General features: G+C 37.6%; 2 protein-coding genes across 5 annotated transcripts in view; one reads left to right on the forward strand and one right to left on the reverse strand.

The window, feature by feature from the left end:
• Positions 1-19,793, reverse strand: part of LOC132676570 (complement factor H-like) — a 104,657-nt gene that overhangs the window by 17,601 nt on the left and 67,263 nt on the right. For 2 of the 4 annotated variants that reach the window (XM_078441384.2, XM_078441383.2), the window contains exons 10-14: positions 10,293-10,475; positions 8,298-8,471; positions 2,995-3,171; positions 1,613-1,795; positions 1,323-1,505 (exon numbers count right to left, since the gene is read on the reverse strand). In XM_078441384.2, coding sequence (XP_078297510.1) covers positions 1,323-1,505; positions 1,613-1,795; positions 2,995-3,171; positions 8,298-8,471; positions 10,293-10,475 — 900 coding nt within the window. Of the gene's footprint in view, positions 1-1,322; positions 1,506-1,612; positions 1,796-2,994; positions 3,172-8,297; positions 8,472-10,292; positions 10,476-12,250; positions 12,619-19,405; positions 19,594-19,793 lie in introns of those variants that run through there. The other 2 variants (XM_078441385.2, XM_078441386.2) reach the window with 2 other exon arrangements.
• FAM220A (family with sequence similarity 220 member A) lies at positions 3,746-5,078 on the forward strand. Its single transcript, XM_060628616.3, is given in 4 exon segments — positions 3,746-4,224; positions 4,226-4,446; positions 4,448-4,482; positions 4,485-5,078. Coding segments are annotated over 4 exon segments (966 nt in total). The 5' UTR covers positions 3,746-3,885; the 3' UTR covers positions 4,856-5,078.

Here is a 19,793-nt window from a genome sequence, read left to right on the forward strand (position 1 = left end):
GCGCCACCCAGGCGCCCCAGAAGTTCCTTGATTCTTACGAGAAAATAAACATTTTGAGAAGAGTGAAAAGCTAGACTAGCTAGAGGTACAAAATCAACACTGAGAGGAGAAAATTGGAGTAAGGTCTATGATAGTTAAAAGTGGATTATGGTAAACTTACAGATAGGTCGAAGATTAACCTTGGAAAGGCAAACTCTGAGATCTAAAAAGACTAATAAATGAAATAGATGTTTTAGTATAAGAGTGAAAAGTTGAGAGTTTTCATGCCTGTTACAACCTTGGGTTTTCCCCCATATAAAATGAGGGGAAATCGTTTGTGGAGATAGAAGAGGACAAAGATGAAATTTGGTCTTGAAGGACTGGCAATACTTCTCATGGGAATGTGTCTAGCAAAAATGTAAGGATTAAAAAGCAACAAAACCTAATGGTTCATTCAACAAACTCCTATTTCATGTCTGCTGTGTGTTCACCAGTCCTTTGTATATTGGGAATACATCGTGAACAAAACAGGTGTCAATCTCTGCTCTCATGGAACATGAGCCTAAGCCCTACCTTCTCCTTGGAACAATTAATGCCTAGACATCTGGTGAATAAGTAAGATTGGACATCCAGGACTCTCTTCGAATGTAGGACCCAAGAAAACTGTAGGAAAGAACTCATTCCAAGGGAAAAAGGAAAAGGGCCCCCAATATTTTCCCAGCTAGTCATCAAAGACTTGGTCATCCAAAGGTCAGGATGATGCACGTACATCAACCAGAGTGAAGTCCAACAATCAGGTTTGTTTCCTGGCCCCACCCTGACTGCCTCCTTTGACTGCCTTATACTGCGAACCCAGAGGGTCTGCAGCTCACCCACCCTTTGGCACATTAAATGCTTGCTGCCGCATTTGAAACAGACTGGGAAATCCTTAGAAGCTTTGAGAGAGGCAAGATTCCTATAGGGATGTAGCAAGTGGGCACTTTCTTGACACTGTCTGTTTTCCAGGGCCTGAAAACAAGAGTGCCGCGTAAAACGAAAATGGGATTTATGCAAATATGCTTCTATTTTCCTGGCGATTAATACTCAGATTTAAATCATATGAGTAACTGTAAGTAAAATTTAGTTTCACACTTAAAAAGCATGTTAATTTCAGGGACAGAAAGGGTGATCAGACTCTCTTGCTAGTTTATATTTTTCCTTTGTAGATGATAAGCAATCATTATAATTTAAGACCTGACATTTTCAAGCATATATCTAAATGTCAAAACTATGTTTGCAGATACAGTTTGTACAATAAAAATATTACATTTCATTGACCGTCTATTTGAGAAGTGTCTTCTCACCAATGCACTGAGGAAGTTGGGTCCACGATCCACTTATACATGTAATTGATTTCTGTCCAATCATTGTGAATCCTTCTCTGCAATTGAACTCCACTGAATCTCCATGGTGATAGGGAGGGTTAGAAGTCTGAACAGCGTAGCCATAATTAAGTTCTGGTATATCTCCACATGTAGTCTCCACCTCTGTGAAAATTTCAGAAAAATATGTTTACTTATAAAATATAATTTATGTGTTTCTATAAATATAAAAGGTTGGTTTATTTTAAATATGAATATATTTTATACATTACCAATACAAATAGGCAAGTCTGTCCACTGTCCATCAACACACTGAATTTTATTAAAACCCTTCATCAGAAATCTAGGATTGCACACATATTCCACCAAATCGTTGTGTTCGTAGTTTTCTTTCTCTGTTTCTTTAACTTTCCCGTTAAGGAGTTGAGGAGGTGGAGAACACTCTTTTGTTTGCTCTACAGGAGAAATAATGTGTAAATAATGATCAAATTACCTATTTCACAACTTAAAAAAATGGAGAGTTTTTTCTTTAATTTATATTATTTATAATGAACTTTATTATAGCCTTCTTAAGTAATGAAAAAGAAATAGTGCTTAAACTAGAAACATATTTCCCAGTTCTTCTTTCAAAATTTTTACTTTAGAGAGACAGAGAGCACAAGTGGGGGAGATGGGCAGAGAGAGAGAGAGAGAGAGAGAGAATCTTCAGGAGACTCTATGCTCAGCGTGGAGCCCAACATGGGGCTCGATTCCATGACCCAGGGATCATGACCTGAGATGAAGTGCAGAGTGAAATGCTCAACAATTGAGCCACCGTGGCACCCTAACCCAGTGCTATTACTTACACTGAAGTAGTATATTGGAAGTGTACTGAAACCCAGAAAACATGTTTAAAAATCTAGATATTCTAAAGATGTATGCAAACCAATGCCTCAATATGGTTGTGTAAATTATCTCAATATTCATATTCCACAGCAGTTATCAAAACTGTTTGAAAAAATGCCAGTGTTTCAGGGAAGCATTTTTTTATTAAATCTTTTAATGTTTATTCATTTTTGAGAGACAGCGCATAAGCAGGGGAGAGACAGAGAGAGAGGGAGACAGAATCCGACGCAGGCTCCAGCGTTCAAGCTGTTAGCACAGAGCTAGACACGGGGCTCGAACTCACAAACAGCGAGATCATGACCTGAGTGGAAGTCTGACGCTTAACCGACTGAGCCACTCAAGTGCCCCTAGGTAAGCATTTTATCAACATATTTTAACTTTGATTAAGCCATACATGTGGTTGAATTCCCTGAATTGAGTATAAATTGCTTGAATACTGTTTAGATGACCTAACGAAACCTGAAGTAAGGCCCATGCTATAGTTTCAATATTAATGATGGAAATGTAGGCAAGAAGAAAAGTAACAAACGTGTAAGGCATCATATATGTATCTATGGATAATGCCACTACATATATCAAGAAACAATCGAAGATTAATTTCTTAAAAAAGAAAATCTGAGATATCTATTACCCAACACATATCCCGGTTTAATGCATTAGATTACAAACACAGAGACTTGAAGCCAACAAAAATTAAGAGTGGAAACAAAAAAAGTTAATATCCAAAATCCTAATTCTTGTTTCAGCCACTGGAAGATAAAATATTCACCTTTACATGTTGGAAGATTAGGGGACCATCCAAAGTCGTAACACTGAACTGAATCTGGTCCAACTCTTTTAAGTCTTTGTCTGCAGAAGAATTTCAACACATCTCCGACTTTATATTTTTCTTTTTTGGGCTGAGTATTTAAGTTATTTTCTATTTCAGGAATCTTGCATTCTTTTTCTATAAAAAGAGTTAAAATAATTTAGTGAGAATATATAATTAATCATTGCCAAAGTATATTTTATATGTGTCGTATAAAAACGAGGTGCTGGGTACTGCTTATACAGAGGAGCAACAGAAAAATTTACGTTAGGTTTGTATACCTTCTAAATTCATAAGGGACCCTGAGAATTATTAAGGCATCGAAGAGCAACATAGGTACCCTGAAAATGTATTTGTAAGGTCAACTTGCTTATACTGGTTCTGATTTTATAACTGACATTTATAAATATAATGTTATTGTTTTGTACTCTCAAAACATAAAAGTATTCCCTCACATTAAAAAAAAAAAAAACCTTGATGCTACAATTTTAAAGTTGCAGTCAAATAACAATCGGCAGTTTTGTTTAATGTAAATACAACTGGGGAATCAGAACACACACAAGGCATTTCTTTTTTTTTTTTTTTTTTTGTCACACAAGGCATTTCTAACGTGTCTTAAAGAAACCAATAGTCGCGGAGGCGCTTCCCGAGTGTGACGCGTGGACTCCGCCCCCGGCCTCGCTGCCGCCTCCCTCGCTCCCTCAGCGCACGGAGCGCAGCCCAGCGTCCAGACCGGAGGCCGGGGGCGGGGCGACGCGGCGACGCGGCCCCGGGCGGCGAGCACCGGTGTATTTGGAGGCGGCTGTGTCGGGCCTGGGTGTCCGCCTCTCGCGCCCGCCGCCGCCTGCTCCTATGGGGTCTTTGCAAGGGGCTGACCCGCAGGCTGCTCATCTTCTTCGACCTAGCCTGGCGGCTGCGCGTCAACTTCCCCTCTACGTCTACATCGTGGCTTCCATGATGCTCAACGTCCGTCTGCAGGTTCATACTGAGATCCATTCTGCTGACTGGCAAAGGCGTGTCGTCAGGCTACCACACCACAGAACACGCAGCATGAGGGACAGAGTAGGGGCTCTGGGCGGCTACCTCGGGAAGGTGAAGGGGGCAGGGGAGGACTCAGACAAGCTGCTATGTGGCCTTGAAGGAGCACAGGGGGAGCGCCCGTGCCCGAACTCCTGGATGCATACGCCCTGCGGTTCAAGTAGATGGAAATTCACAAAATGAGTTATCAACGGAAGTGAAGAATGCTGAGGTCAACCTCTCGCTTCACAATGGCAACAAAGCGCTTCCATGTTTGAAAGACTCATTAAGAAGTTCAGCTTCCGCAGGGGCCTAAAGCAAGACTGTGGATCTGTCCTGTGCTCCTACAGGAGAGCATCGTGCTGGGGTCTCCTGTGGTGGTGGTGGGGGCTCTGGTGAGGGGCTGGCCGGGAGGAGGGCCCAGGGCCAGCGACAGCACACAGGATGGTGCCACAAAGGAGAACCTTGGGGGTCAGGACTACCGTGCCTTCAGAAACGGCCAGAAATGGGGATTTCTGAGGAGGAAGCGCCAAATGCTCTTCTAGAAGGGCGAGGTTCTGAGTGGGAAAGGTCTGGCCTGCATCTCCTCCTGTCTACACTGCTCCATGCATGCCCCGAAGCATTCCTGAACGATGAGACAGAATGTGTTTTCCTTGGCCATTCAAAGCCCGCATTTTCAGAGCAAACAGAATCCAAGAAAACGCTTTCACAGGCACAAAGTACCTCAACTGATCTGCAGATAACACTGGGGTTACTACTGGCTCTACCAGCTTTGGAAGGAGCAAATCCTGTATGCCACAGTTAAGGTACAAGCAGAACAACAAAAAGAGTGAGATTGATTTCCAAAGCTGTCTTAGAGGGGCGCCTGGGTAGCTCAGTCAGTCAGGCGGCCAACTTCGGCTCAGGTCATGATCTCGGGTTGGAGACCCTCGTTGTGCCCTGTGCTGGCAGCTCGGAGCCTGGAGCCCGCTTCAGATACTGTGTCTCCCTCTCTCTGTCCCCCTCCTCTGCTTGCTCTCTGTTTCTTTCTCAAATAATAAACATTAAAAAAATAATAATAAATAAAAATTTAAAAAAGCTGTCTTAGAATGAGTTCTTTCACACTGAGACTGGATGCCTGTTAACAGGGCAGCAGTGAAGTTCCTGCCTCAGTTGGTGTGATCACAGGAAGTGGAAGTGAAACTCCTGGGAGGCTGGTTGATGACGGAGGGGATTTTTGAGCATGCTTTAAATGGTGCTCAGAAGACATTCAGTATTGGGCTACCACTTCAAAGAGAGCATTAATACATCCTGTATCAATATCAGGTTAGAACGTGAAGATTTAACAAAATTCTTTATGGATCTTCAGCACTCATTGCCAAGGGCTACTGTCCCAGATGCCATCTCCTCAGGCCATCTGCTGGAAGTGGCCACTTGTACCAGTCAGCCTCTCCATAGTTGACAGTTAGCTGTCCCCATGTCTGCATTCTGTAGAATAATTTTGGTCTGCAGAACAATTTGATTTCTTTCCTCACATCCCCTCTCTTTCCACTTGAAACCCAATTTAAATGGAGGCCCCACAGTGAAAGCTGAAATATTAAATGTACTTTTAGTATAATCCTTTCTCACACTGGGAGCCCTACCAGTGTCGCCTGAAATAAAAGCAAGCTTGAGACTTCTCTGCTGCAGCTCAGCTGGGGAGACATGGATTTAGCGTTTCCCTTACGGGAAGGTTCCAGTTCCTAGGAGTGGAGGTATCTCGTATACTAACATTTTTTTCTGAGGTAACGCCTCTGGTTGTTGATAACTTTGATAAAGATCACTTGAGAGCATGGAGTTTTTAAGGAGTCCCAAAGAGAGACTTCACCCTTTTCGGGGCTTATTGACTGCCTGTATCCATTTGTGTGCTACAATTGCTATGCCATGTGCTGTTTTAGTGTTTTGGGAAAGTGAAAAACTAAAACTTTTTACTTAGCATAATAAATGTCTTATTTTAAGTGCATAAAAAAAGAAACTATTAAAATAGCTTAATTAAACACTGTATTATAAATTATATTAGTAAGGAAATTAAACTAAAAATAAAACAAAATAAAGAACTATGTTCAAGGCCACATAGCTAGGCATATTCTGGGAGTTCTGAACATTTACATAATATACAATTATTATTATTAAACCTATAATTTTTACTATCTATTAAATTGTTGATTATTCTGATTCAAATTAGGAATGTCTAAAATCATCCCTTCAAATTTGTCAAGTCTGTGGCATTTGTGGCATTCGTGACATTCCCGAGTATTATTTAAAAATGCATTTTTCTTATTTGGAATCCTCCTATCTTGCTAATTCATTTATAAATTAACTGGAATTTGAATATTATAATTATATTAAAAAAAAACAATCCTTTGAAATATTAGAACCTTTGTAAATATTAAAACATTTTATAGATGAGGAAGAGTGAATGAAGCTGCAAATAAGTGTGGTTATTGCCCTAAGATACATGTTTAGCCAGCTGATGGAATTGGAATTTGCTAGAACCCCGCCAGGCTGACTCCACTGGACTCACTTAGACTTCCTCATCCTTCAATCATTTTCTTCTCTCCACATCTAGGAGAACATTCACTCCAAAACGTTTTCTTCTCCCAATTCTCTGGGTCCTCCTTTTCCTATCTACTCTGCCATCTATTATCCCCACGTGACACCTAAACGTTGGAATGCTTCATGGCTCAGTCTTGAGCTCTCTTCTCTTTTTATTCTGTATTCTTTTCCAATTTCATATCCTCATTTATGCGGTAACAATTCCAAATATGTATTTCTTGGCTAGACCCACATAGTCAACTCTGTAGTTTACATATCCAAATTTGATCGTCCATGGGCAGCCCAACCATAATGTGCTCAAGTCAAAAGTTGGGATGTTCCTCCCAAAGCGCTCTTCTGTCAGCACCACCTTACAAAAAGGCACTGCCATTTACATGTTTGCTTATGAAAAAAAGGCAGTGAGTCCCTTCATTATTACTCTCTCTTACATCCAATATTTAGTAACATCACCTGTGTTTTCTACCGACAACATAGATTTTGAACGTGTTCTGCTTTACATCTCATCACCCATCATCCTATCCCAATCCCCACACTTGTTCATGCTGCATAAACTCCCGAATCTTCTCCTGCCCACCACAATCACAGCATGTGGGGAAAAAAAACAACAACAAAAAAAAAACTTTTCGAAAATCTAAATGATTATATTTCTTCCTTTAAGACTCCTTTGTAGCTTTTTATCAGTCATAAAACTAATCTAAATGCTGATATGCCTGGGAAATAACCTGGGTAATCTTTTCTTTGCCTCCTATCCAGGCTTAGTTCATAAAATTCTCCCATATCTTGAGTAGAATCTGCTCACCCTGATATTTCTCAAATATTGTTTTGTTTATCAAAGTTTTGCACAGACTGTTCCCTTGGTGTGGAACATTCTATAGCCACTCAAATTTTCCACAGATTCAAGTCCTACTCCTAATCCTGGAAAGTACTGGATTAGCAAACATGAAAGAGATTCATAGAATAGTCCACAGAACTTGTCCAAGTCAGAAAATAAAGAGCTTCTCTCAGGGCCTGCAGAAATTAACACTCAAGGCAGAAGGTGTGAAAGCAGAAACTCAGGAGCAAAATAGCTGAGGAAATTGTCAGAAACTATAATTTGGTTTTCTTATATCACACTCTAAAAGAACCCAGTTTTAAATAATATGAAAACTTGCATTTAGAATAACAAACACAATTATTCTTTGTTTACAAACATACCACGTATATGGGCCATAGGAAACACTGTGTTATTGTCTTTGGGCTTTCAAACACCCTCTTCTCCCAGTTTACATTAAATCAGAAGAAGACACCTTGATTTTAATCATACTCCTTAAAAATGACTTCAAATAATGCAAGTTTGTTCAAAATGGAAATCTATTTTCTTTTAACATTTTTATTTGTTTTTGAGAGAGAGAGAGACAGAGTGTGAGTGGGAGGGGTGGAGAGAGAGAGTGAGACACAGAATCTGAAGCAGGCTTCAGGCTCTGAACTGTCAGCATAGAGCCCCACATGGGGCTTGAACCCGAGAACTGCGAGATCATGACCTGAGCCAAAATCTGAGGTTCAACCCACTGAGCCACCCAGGTGCCCCCAAAATGACTTTAAATAATGCAAATTTGTTCAAATTGGGATATCTTAAACACGTTTTGTTAATTTTGTTAATCCTGAAAAAAAATACCTGGAAAAATGGTACTTACCATAACATATTGGTTTATGAGACCAACCATCGTTACCACACACTATTGAACCTGCGCGCCCGTCTTGGCTTTCGTATCCATCGTGGCATTCATAGTCCAACTTGTCATTGAGTTTAAACCACGTGACATTGCTTTTGGCTTTGGCATTCTCAAATGCTGGCATCTCACAAGATTCTAATGCATAACAGAATTGAAGATTTCAATTCTAATATTATTTAATGGACGATGTAATTAAGTCTCATCCCAAGGAAGTAAAAAAAGCTTTATCAATTAGCTTGTGCTAGTAAATTCAGTATTATATTAAAATAATCTAAGAATACAAGTGATAAATCATTGCCCTGAAAGTTACTCAAAATGAAAAACCATGTTTCTACATAGCAGTTTCCTTATTGCTTAAATATTCAGGAAGTTTGTCAAAGAACACTTTCCTCTGTCAATTATAATTTTGTGTTTATGCCATGCTTATAATAAAATAGGGTACTACAGATGCATCATACTTTTCTAGCAAAACAGAATATGTTTTTGTGACTTAAAACGCCAAACTCATTAGCAGTGTGGCAAGTATGCCAGAGAAAAATGGATTAGTTGAATAGGATTGTTTTTCAAAAATGCAAGTAAATTTTTAAACATTCTATAAAACTCTACTTTAAAACATAATAGTTTCTAAAACTCACATGTTCATTTTCTTTCCCAAATATTTTCCTAAAGGCTGTATATTCTTTTAAACTTACCAAGATTTAATGGAGGGATAACTCTAATTTTTATAATTAGTTATAAGAAAGTAAAATGTTAAAAGTTTCAATTATTGCTAATAGGATGGTGATATTCAAATAATTTTATACTGTGTTATGTAACCAGCTACCTTAAAGCTTTAAAAAACAAAGCAAAACTGTACCAGTGAAAAGAGACAGAGAGAGAGAGAGAGACAGAGAGAGATTCTCTTCCATAATAAGTGTTATAACGGATAGCTAATTACAATTTAGTGTAAAATGAGTTTGATATGGGAGCCACTTTTATCATTTTTTTCTGTAGCTAGTGCTCATAGTAACCAAGGAAACTGAAAAAAAAATAAGGAAATGGAAACAGTAGAAATGGATATTCAAATATCCACTTCACTTAAAGTGAATATGCTAAATATCAGTTCAAAAATATCACTGCGTAGCTTTGGAGTATAAGATAAACTGAGGAAACTGTTCATAGAAAAATCTTCATAAACATCTAGGGACAGTGAAATCTTTCAACACAGCTGAATTTGGTGCTATCTAGAAGCATTTCTGTCTCTACTAATTAGATGTTTATGATTTTCTAAGGGAGCTGTTTTAGAAGTGGACTTACCCTGGATTGTCAAACATAAATTCTACAGGTTCAATTAAAATTCTACACTATGGACCCAGATCTTCACTTACAAACATAATATTATGTCTAGCAACAAAGATTCTGACATCAAAACCTTATCACCTAAAAACAGGAAAAACAGGCACAAAGGTTGGTGTCAGCCAGAAGAAATAAATGAGTTTCCAGAATACACATAAGGCTCCCTACCCAGTTTCCAAATCATAGGATTTAAAAGAAAAAATTTTTAAGTTGTATTTATTTTCAAAGGAGAGAGAGAGCATGAGCAGGGGAGGGGCAGAGAGAGGGGGAGACACAGAATCTGAAGCAGGCTCCAGGCTCTGGGCTGTCAGCACACAGCCCGATTCAGGGCTCGAACTCACAAGCTGTGAGATCATGACCTGAGCCAAAGTCGGATGCCCAACTGACTGAGCCACCCAGGTGCCCCCACAGGATGTTTTAAAGTGGAAAAAAATGTAAACTGAAAGATGTCCTGGTATTACACTCTATAAGTGATTAGTCTTAACTGGCAAAAAATTAATCCTTTTTCATTTATCTTTTCAAATGGGAATCACGTCAGCCCCTCCCCCCCAGAAAAGAATTAACTTAAACTTTTGTTCAATGGCATCAGGATAATAAATATGAACATAATAAATTACTCACTAATACATGTGGGTTGAGGTGACCATCCACTTTTCAGACATGTAACCGATCCTGAAGTTTTGCCATCTGGTGTTACATATCCTGGTTTACATTGATACTGTGTTTCTTTATTTAAGTAATATGTAAGTTCATATTGAGAAAAAAATCCATTTTCAATTGTTATCTCTGATTTTGAACATGTTTCTGAAAGGCAGAAAGTATAAGGAAAAGATAATCATATAAATAAACATTTTTATAAAGACTTAACACTATAAAAATGAGTCATTTATAAATAAATGAAAACCTAGAAAAATCTGAATCATCCAAATTCTTGGAATGCAAAAATTAGCTACAAAGATACTAAATCAAAATAATTCATTAAATTTTTCTTGGAATGAAGCAAGATTTAAAATACCCAGAATCCCTTCTAGGAAATTATGATGAATCTGTTTGTCTAATGGATCTGGAATCCTACAGTGTGTCAGAGGTGTACCGGCAATGGGTCCTTTCCAGGCACTTAAGCAGGATCTCTTAAGCAACCCCAGCACTTGGTTAATTAATTGGGGTATCTGAGATCAGGAGACGATCTCAGAGAATCTGCCGCCATAGCTACCACAACTCTGAGAATTTGAAATGTTTGTCACCGTATTTGGGTGCTTAAAACCACATGGATACATGGAGTTCAGTAAGTATGACAGAGATCAACACATTCATTCATGTTCTAAGACCAATATGATGATTCCTCAAATTATGTGTAACTTGGCTTGAAACAATAAAACAAGACTTCTGTCATATACAGGGTTTCACAAAGTTCAGCATAATTTATTAAATAACCCATGGATAAAGAAGAAATCAAAAGAGAAAATATGAGCTACATATTTTTTCATCATTAGTAATTTTTTTCCTTCACTTGGGGTGCGTAGTACACTGGAAATGGGACACTTGGAATATTAAATACTCAGGATTAAGGACTAATGTATATAATCTTCTTATATTTTTTATTTATTTATTTTTTTACTTTTTTTACTGTTTTTTTTACATTTATTTATTATTTATTTTCAATATATGAAATTTATTGTCAAATTGGTTTCCATACAACACCCAGTGCTCATCCCAAAAGGTGCCCTCCTCAATACCCATCACCCACCCTCCCCTCCCTCCCACCCCCCATCAACCCTCAGTTTGTTCTCAGTTTTTAACAGTCTCATATGCTTTGGCTCTCTCCCACTCTAACCTCTTTTTTTTTGTTTTTCCTTCCCCTCCCCCATGGGTTTCTGTTAAGTTTCTCAGGATCCACGTAAGAGTGAAAACATATGGTATCTGTCTTTCTCTGTATGGCTTATTTCACTTAGCATCACACTCTCCAGTTCCATCCACGTTGCTACAAAGGGCCATATTTCATTCTTTCTCATGGCCACGTAGTACTCCATTGTGTATATAAACCACAATTTCTTTATCCAATCATCAGTTGATGGAAATTTAGGCTCTTTCCATAATTTGGCTATTGTTGAGAGTGCTGCTATAAACATTGGGGTATAAGTGCCCCTATGCATCAGTACTCCTGTATCCCTTGGGTAAATTCCTAGCAGTGCTACTGCTGGGTCATAGGGTAGGTCTATTTTTAATTTTTTGAGGAACCTCCACACTGTTTTCCAGAGTGGCTGCACCAGTTTGCATTCCCACCAATAGTGCAAGAGGGTTCCCGTTTCTCCACATCCTCTCCAGCATCTATAGTCTCCTGATTTGTTCATTTTGGTCACTCTGACTGGCGTGAGGTGATATCTGAGTGTGGTTTTGATTTGTATTTCCCTGATGAGGAGCGACGTTGAGCTCTTTTCATGTGCCTGTTGGCCATCCGGATGTCTTCTTGAGAGAAGTGTCTATTCATGTTTTCTGCCCATTTCTTCACTGGGTTATTTGTTTTTCGGGTGTGGAGTTTGGTGAGCTCTTTATAGATTTTGGATACTAGCCTTTTGTCCGATATGTCATTTGCAAATATCTTTTCCCATTCCGTCGGTTGCCTTTTAGTTTTGTTGGTTGTTTCCTTCACTGGGGCCACAGTCAGACTGGTGTGTACCTTCTCTTCCCCTCTCCTAGGGGCGGGATTCACTGTGGGGTGGCGTGGCCTGTCTGGGCTACTTGCACACTGCCAGGCTTGTGGTGCTGGGGATCTGGCATATTAGCTGGGGTGGATCAGCAAGGTGTACAGGGGCAGGAGGGGCAGGCTCAGTTCGCTTATCCTTTGGTGATCCGCTTCGGGAGGGGCCCTGCGGCACCTGGAGGGAGTCAGACCCGCCGCTGGAGGGATGGATCCACAGAAGCACAGCGTTGGGTGTTTGCCTATAATCTTTTTTTAAAAAAAGACATTACATCTTTTAAATGGAATAAGAAAAACATTTTAAATAAAATTTTGTGAGATGATACTAAAGTAGTCTGAGAGGGAAGATTACTATATATACATACAATAGAAAAGAATAAAGAATGAATATCGACAATCGCAAAATGAAAGCAAACAAAACCCAACATACACATAATTCGAAAAAACAGAATAGTGTTAGTAAGATCGTGGAATAGGGTGTTTTCTTATTCTCTATTTCCGCTCTAATCTTTATTATTTCCTGCCTTCTAAATTTGGGCTTAGTTTGTTCTTTTGCTAGTTCCTTGAAGTATAAAGTTAGGTTGTCAATATACAATCTGCTACTTTAAGCTAAATTTTTTTATGTTTATTTATTTTGAGAGAGAGCTTGCCCGCGTGTATGCACAGGCGCGCGCGCACACACACACACACACACACACACACACACACACACACACGCGCGCAAGTGGGGGAGGGGTAGCCAGAGAGGGAGAGAGAATCCCAAGCAGACTCTGTACTGGCAGCACGGAGCCCTACTGTGAGGTCCAATCTCATGAACTGAACCGTGAGATCATCACTTGAGCTGAAATCAAGAGGTGGATACTCAACTTGACTGAGCCACCCGGCACCTTAATCTTCTATTTTAATGTAAGCATTTATCACTAAAAACTTCCCTCTTTGCATTGCTTTTGGAGCATCTCTGAATTTTGTTACATTGTTTCTGTTTTCATTTGTCTCAAGATATTTTTAAAAATTCTCTGCACTTTCCTCTTTGACCCGATTGTTACTTGAGTGTGCGTTTTCTTTGTACGTATTTGTGAATTTTCCCATTCTTTCCCCAGTTACTGTTTTCTAAATTTACCCCATTGTGACTGAAAATGATACTGCATAGAATCTTTCATGTTCAGTAGAATGTACTCTTCCACTGTTGGGTGTAAAATTCCATGTATATCTATTAGGTCCATAAAATGTTTATATTGTTGTTCAAATCTACAGATTCTTTCTTGAATTTCTGTCTGTGTATTCTATTTATTATTCAAAGTGAGGTACTGAAGTCTCCTAAGATTATTGTATTGCTGTTAATTTCTCCTCTTCAGATCTGTCAATATTTGCTTTATATATTTAGGAATTCCAATGTTGGTTCCACATATGTTGAAAATTGTTACCATCTTTCTGCTGAATGGATTCTTTATTATTATATAATGATCTTCTTTGTCACTAGAGACAGTTTTGACAGAAAGTCAATTTTTTTTTTCTGATAGAAATATAGCCACTCTATCATTCTTTGGTTGCCATGTGTATGAAAATCTTTTTCCATTCCTTCACTTTAGCTTACTGTGTCTTTATCTATCTATCTATTTATTAAATATAGTTTATTGTCAAGTTAGCTAACATAGTGTATACAGTGTTCTCTTGGTTTAGGGGGTAGATTCCCGTGATTCATTGCTTACATACAACACCCAGGGCTCCACCCAACAAGTGCTCTCCTCAATGCCCATCACCCATTTTTCTCCCTCCCTTGCCACCTCCCCACCATCAACTCTCAGTTTGTTCTCTGTATTTAAGAGTCTCTTATGGGTTTGCCTCCCTCTCTGTTCAAAACTACTTTTTCTCCTTCCCTTCCCCCATGGTCTTCTGTTAAGTTTCTCAAGTTCCATATATGAGTGAAAACACATGGTATCTATCTTCCTCTGACCGAATTATTTCACTTAGCATAATACCCTCCAGTTCTATCCACATTGTTGCAAATGGCATGATTTTATTTTTTCTCATTGCTAAGTAGTATTTCATTGTATGTATAAACCACTATTCTTATCTATTCATCATTATCTAAATGTCCAGCTGATGGACATTTAGGCTCTTTCCATGATTTGGCTATCGTTGAAAGCGCTGCTATAAACATTAGGGTATACGTGCCCTTTTGCAGCACTCCTGTATCCCTTGGATAAATTCCTAGTAGTGCTATCATTGGGTTATAGGGAAGTTCTATTACTAATTTTTTGAGGAACCTCCACACTGTTTTGCAGAGTGGCTGTACCAGCTTGCATTCCCACTAACAGTGCAAGAGGGTTTCCGTTTTTTCCACATCCTTGCCAACATCTGTTGTTTCTTGAGTTGTTAATTTTAGCCACTCTGACCTGTGTGAGGTGGTAACCCCATGTGGTTTTGATTTGTATTTCCCTGATGATGAGTGATGTTGAACATCTTTTCATGTGTCTGTTGGCCATCTGGATGTCTCCTTTGGAAAAGTGTCTATTCATGTCTTCTGCCCATTTCTCCACTGGATTATTTGTTTTTCAGGTGTTGAGTTTATAAGTTCTTTATAGATTTTGGATACTAACCCTTTATCCAATATGTCATTTGCAAATATCTTCTCCCATTCTGTCAGGTGCCTTTTAGTTTTGTTGATTATTTCCTTTGCAATGCAGAAGCTTTTTATCTTGATGAAGTCCTACTAGTTCATTTTTGCTTTTATTTACCTTGCCTTTGGAGACGTGTCAAGTAAGAAGTTGCTGTGGCTGGGGTCAAAGAGGTTGTTGCCTGCTTTCTCCTCTAGCGTTTTGATGGTCTCCTGTCTCACATTTAGGCGTTTCATCCATTTGAGTTTATTTTTGTGTAATCAGGAACACATCAGGGTTGTCCACTCTCACCGCTATTGTTTAACATAGTGTTGGAAGTCCTAGTCTTAGCAATCAGACAACAAAATGAAATAAAAGGCATTCAAATTGACAAAGAAGAAGTCAAACTTTCACTTTTTGCAGATGACATGATACTCTACATGGAAAACCTGAAAGACTCCACCAAAAAGCTGCTATAACTGACACATGAATTCAGCAAACTCACAGGATACATATCAATGTACAGAAATCAGTTGCATTTCTATATACCAATAATGAAGCAACAGAAAGAGAAATCAAGAAATCGATCCCATTTACAACTGTACCGAGAACTATAAAATAACCTAGGAAAAAACCTAACCAAAGATGTAAAAGATCTGTATGCTGAAAACTACAGAAAACTCATGAAAGAAAACTGTAGAAAACTCATGAAAGAAAGAAATGTGGAGAAGACACAAAGAAATGGAAAAATATTCCATGCTCATGGACTGGAAGAACAAATACTGTTAAAACATGAATACTACCCAAAGCAATCTGCACATTCAGTGCAATTACAATCAAAATTGCACCAGCATTCTTCTCAGAGCAAGAACAAACAATCCTAAAATTTGTATGGATCCACAAAAGACTCCGATTAGCCAAAGTAATGTTGAAAAAGAAAACAAAGCAGGAGGCATCAAAATCCTGGACTGTAGCATCTACTACAAAGTCGTAATCATCAAGACTGTATGGTATTGGCACAAAAAGAGACATTTAGGTCAATGGAATAGAATACAGAACCCAGCGATGGACCCACAAATGTATGGCCAACTAACCTTTGACAGAGCAGGAAAGAGTATCCGATAGAAAGAAGACAGTCTCTTTAGCAAATGGTGCTGGGAGAACTGGACAGCGACATGAAGAAGAATGAAACTGGACCACTTTCTTACAACATACACAAAAATAAAGCCTATTGTGTCTTTAAATTGAAAGCGAGTTCTTCATTATTTTAAGTCATTCAGGTATTTTATTTTTTTTAATAGGTAAATTTAAACAATTTATATTTAAAGAAATTGATAGGTGAACACTTACTATTGACATGTGGCTGTCTTCTATTTTGTAGTTGTTTTTTTTAATATCTTTCTCTTTTAATGACTTCCTTTGTTATTTGATTAAGGTTTATAGTTGTTTAGTTTGATCCTTATCTCCTTATCTTTTGTCTATTATATGTTTCCCTCCTTACTTTATTGGGAGTATAGTTGACAAAATTGTATATATATAAAGTATAAAATGAGATGACTTGGTCCACAGATACATTTGGAAATAATTGTCAAAATCAGGTTAATTAACACATTAATCACCTCACATAATTAATTTTTTTTATTAAGCTGGAATGCTTAAGATCTATTCTCAGCAAATTTCAACTACACAATACATTATTACTAACTGTAGTCACCATGCTGTACACTAAATCTCCAGAATTTTTTTTATCTTATGAAGGCTTACACCCTTGGAACAGCATCTCCTCATTTCCCCCATCTGCACCCACCACTGGTAACTACCATTCTACTCTCTGCCTCTATGAATTTGGTGTTTTCTTTTTTGGTTTCATACATTAGTTTTATCAAGAAGTATTTTCAACCTCTGGCTTATTATACTTAATATGTTGTTCTCTAGGGTCAACCATATTGTTGTGAATAGCAAGACTTTCTTTTTTCTCATGGTTGAATAATATTCCATTGTACATATCATGTCTTCTTTATCCATTCATCCATCAGTGGACATTTAGGTTGTTCTGTATGTTGGCTATTGTGATAAAGCTATAATGAAATTGAGGATGCAGATATTTCTTCAAGATGCTGATTTCATTTCTTTCAGATAAATACCCAGAAATGGAATGGCTGGATCATACGGTAGTTCTTTTAACTTTTTTCATGTACTGTTTTCCATATGCCTATAACAAATTACATTATCACCCAAAGTATACAAGTGTTCCCTTTACTCCACATTCTCACCAACACTTGTTATGTCTTGTCTTTTTGATAAAAGACATTTTACCAGGTATAAGGTAATATTTCATTGTGGTTTTCATTTTCATATGCCTGATGATTAGTGATTTTGAGTACCAATTGGCCAATTGTATGTATTCTTCAGAATAATGTCTACTGAGATCTTTGTCCATTTTTAATTGGATTGGATATTTTGCTATTAAGTTGTATAATTTGTAGAATATATACGTACAACCTATGTAAAATACATACAAAGTGTGTGTGTGTGTGTGTGTGTGTGTGTGTGTGTGTGTGTGTATCTATATATATCTCCCTTATCAGATCTATGGCTTGCAAATATTATCTCTCATTCTGTACGTTGCCTTTTCATTTTGTTGATTTGCTGAATAGAAGCTTTTGCATGAATTTGATATAATTTATTTAAGTCTTTAATTTGTCTAAGAGTTAATTTTCATCAGTGGTTTAACATAGTGGTTTCATTTTTTGGCTTATGGATATCCAGCTTTTCCAATACCATTTACTGAAGACATTACTTTCCTCATTGTGTTTTCTTGGCTCCCTTGTCAAATTTTAATTAACTATGTATGTGTGAGTTTATTTCTGGCTCCTGACTCTGTTCCATTGATCTGCCAATAGGATATTGTTTTCATTTTTATCACTTTATAATATAGTTTGAAATCAGGGAGTATGATGCCTTCAGCTTTGTTCTTCTTTCTCAAGATTGCTTTGGTTATTTGAGAGTCTTTTTGGTTCCACATAAATTTTAGGATTGTTTATTTTATTTCAATGGGAAATGTCAGTGGGATCTTGATAGGAATTGTATTGTATCAATGGATTGCTTTGGGTAGTATGCACATTTTAACAACATTAATTCTTCTAATCCATGAACACAGACTATCTTGTGATTTATTTATGTCTTCTTCAGTTTATTTCACAATTGTCTTACAGTTTTCACCATACAAATATTTTACTTCCTTGGATGGATTTATTCCTAGGTATTTTATTGTTTTTCATGCTATTGTAGATGGGATTATTTTTAAAATTTCTCTTTGTGATAATTCATTATTAGTGTACAAAAATACAACAGGTTTTTGTATATCCATCCTGCAGCTTTACTGAATTCGTTTATTAATTCTACATTTTTTTTTTTTTTTGGTGGAGTCTTTAGGGTTTTCTCTGTATAATATGTCATCTACAAACAGATATTTTACTTCTTTATTTTTTATTTCACTGAGGTGGTGAAAGTGTGTATCTTTGTCTTTTTCCTGATCCTTCAGGAAAAGCTTTCAGCTTTTCATTATCAAATACGATGTTAGTTATGGGCTCCTTATTTATAGTCTTTATTATGTTTGATGTACATTTCTTCAATACCTAATTGTTGAGAGTTTTCATCACAAATGGATGTTGAATTGTGTCAAGTGCTTTTTTTGTTGGTGTCTATCTGATTATATGATTTTTATCCTTCTTATTGTTAATGAGCTATATCACATTACTGATTTGTGTCTGATGAACCATCCTTAAGTCCCATAGATATACCCGACTTCATCATGGTGTATGAATCTTTTAATGTGTTGTTGAATTCACTTTGCTAACATTTTGTTGAGTATTTCAATATTTATGATTATCAGTGATGCTGGCCTATAATTTTTTTTGTAGTGTTCTTTGGTATTAAAGTAATGCTGACCTTGTAAAGTAGTTTTGGAAGTGCCTCCTCCATCCTTTCAAGTTTTTGGAATGGTTTGAGAAGAACTGGTATTAATTCTTCTTTAAATTACCAATGAAAACTTCTGTTCCCAGACTTTTCTTTGCAGAGATATTTTTTATTATTTATTTATTTATTTATTTATTTATTTATTTTAATATCAGGGTTTTTTTAATGTTTATTTATTTTTGAGACAGAGAGAGACAGAGCATGAACGGGGGAGGGGCAGAGAGAGAGGGAGACACAGAATTGGAGGCAGGCTCCAGGCTCCGAGCCATCAGCACAGAGCCCGACGCGGGACTCGAACTCACGGACCGCGAGATCGTGACCTGAGCTGAAGTCAGACGCTCAACCGACTGAGCCACCCAGGCACCCCTGCAGAGATATTTTAAATTAATGATTCACTCTTGTTCCTTGTTACTGGTTTGGTTTGTTCAGATTTTCTATTCTTGATGATTTTGTCTTGTAAGTTTTCTATTTCCAGGGATTTATCAATTTATTTAGGTTATCCAATTTGTTGGTGTGTAAATGTTTATGGTTGTCTCTTATGAACATCTGCATTTCTGTGGCATCAGTTGAATGTCTCCGATTTCATTTCTCATGTTATTTATTTGATCTCTCTTTTTTCTTAATCAACCTAGGCTTATCAAGTTTGTTTCTGTTTTGAAAAAAATAGGTATTAATGTTGATTTTTTTGGTCTTTATTTCATATGTTTTTGCTCTGATTTCTGTTATTTCCCAGCTTGTTAATTATAGGCTTGGTTGTTCTGTTTTTTAATACATTTTTTTTTTTTCATTTTATTTGAGAGAGAGAGAGAGAGAGAGACAGAGAGAGACAGAGAGAGAGATAGAGCATGA

This window comes from Panthera onca, chromosome F1, assembly GCF_046562875.1.
Source record: "Panthera onca isolate mPanOnc1 chromosome F1, mPanOnc1 haplotype 2, whole genome shotgun sequence".
Lineage (NCBI taxonomy): Eukaryota > Metazoa > Chordata > Mammalia > Carnivora > Felidae > Panthera > Panthera onca.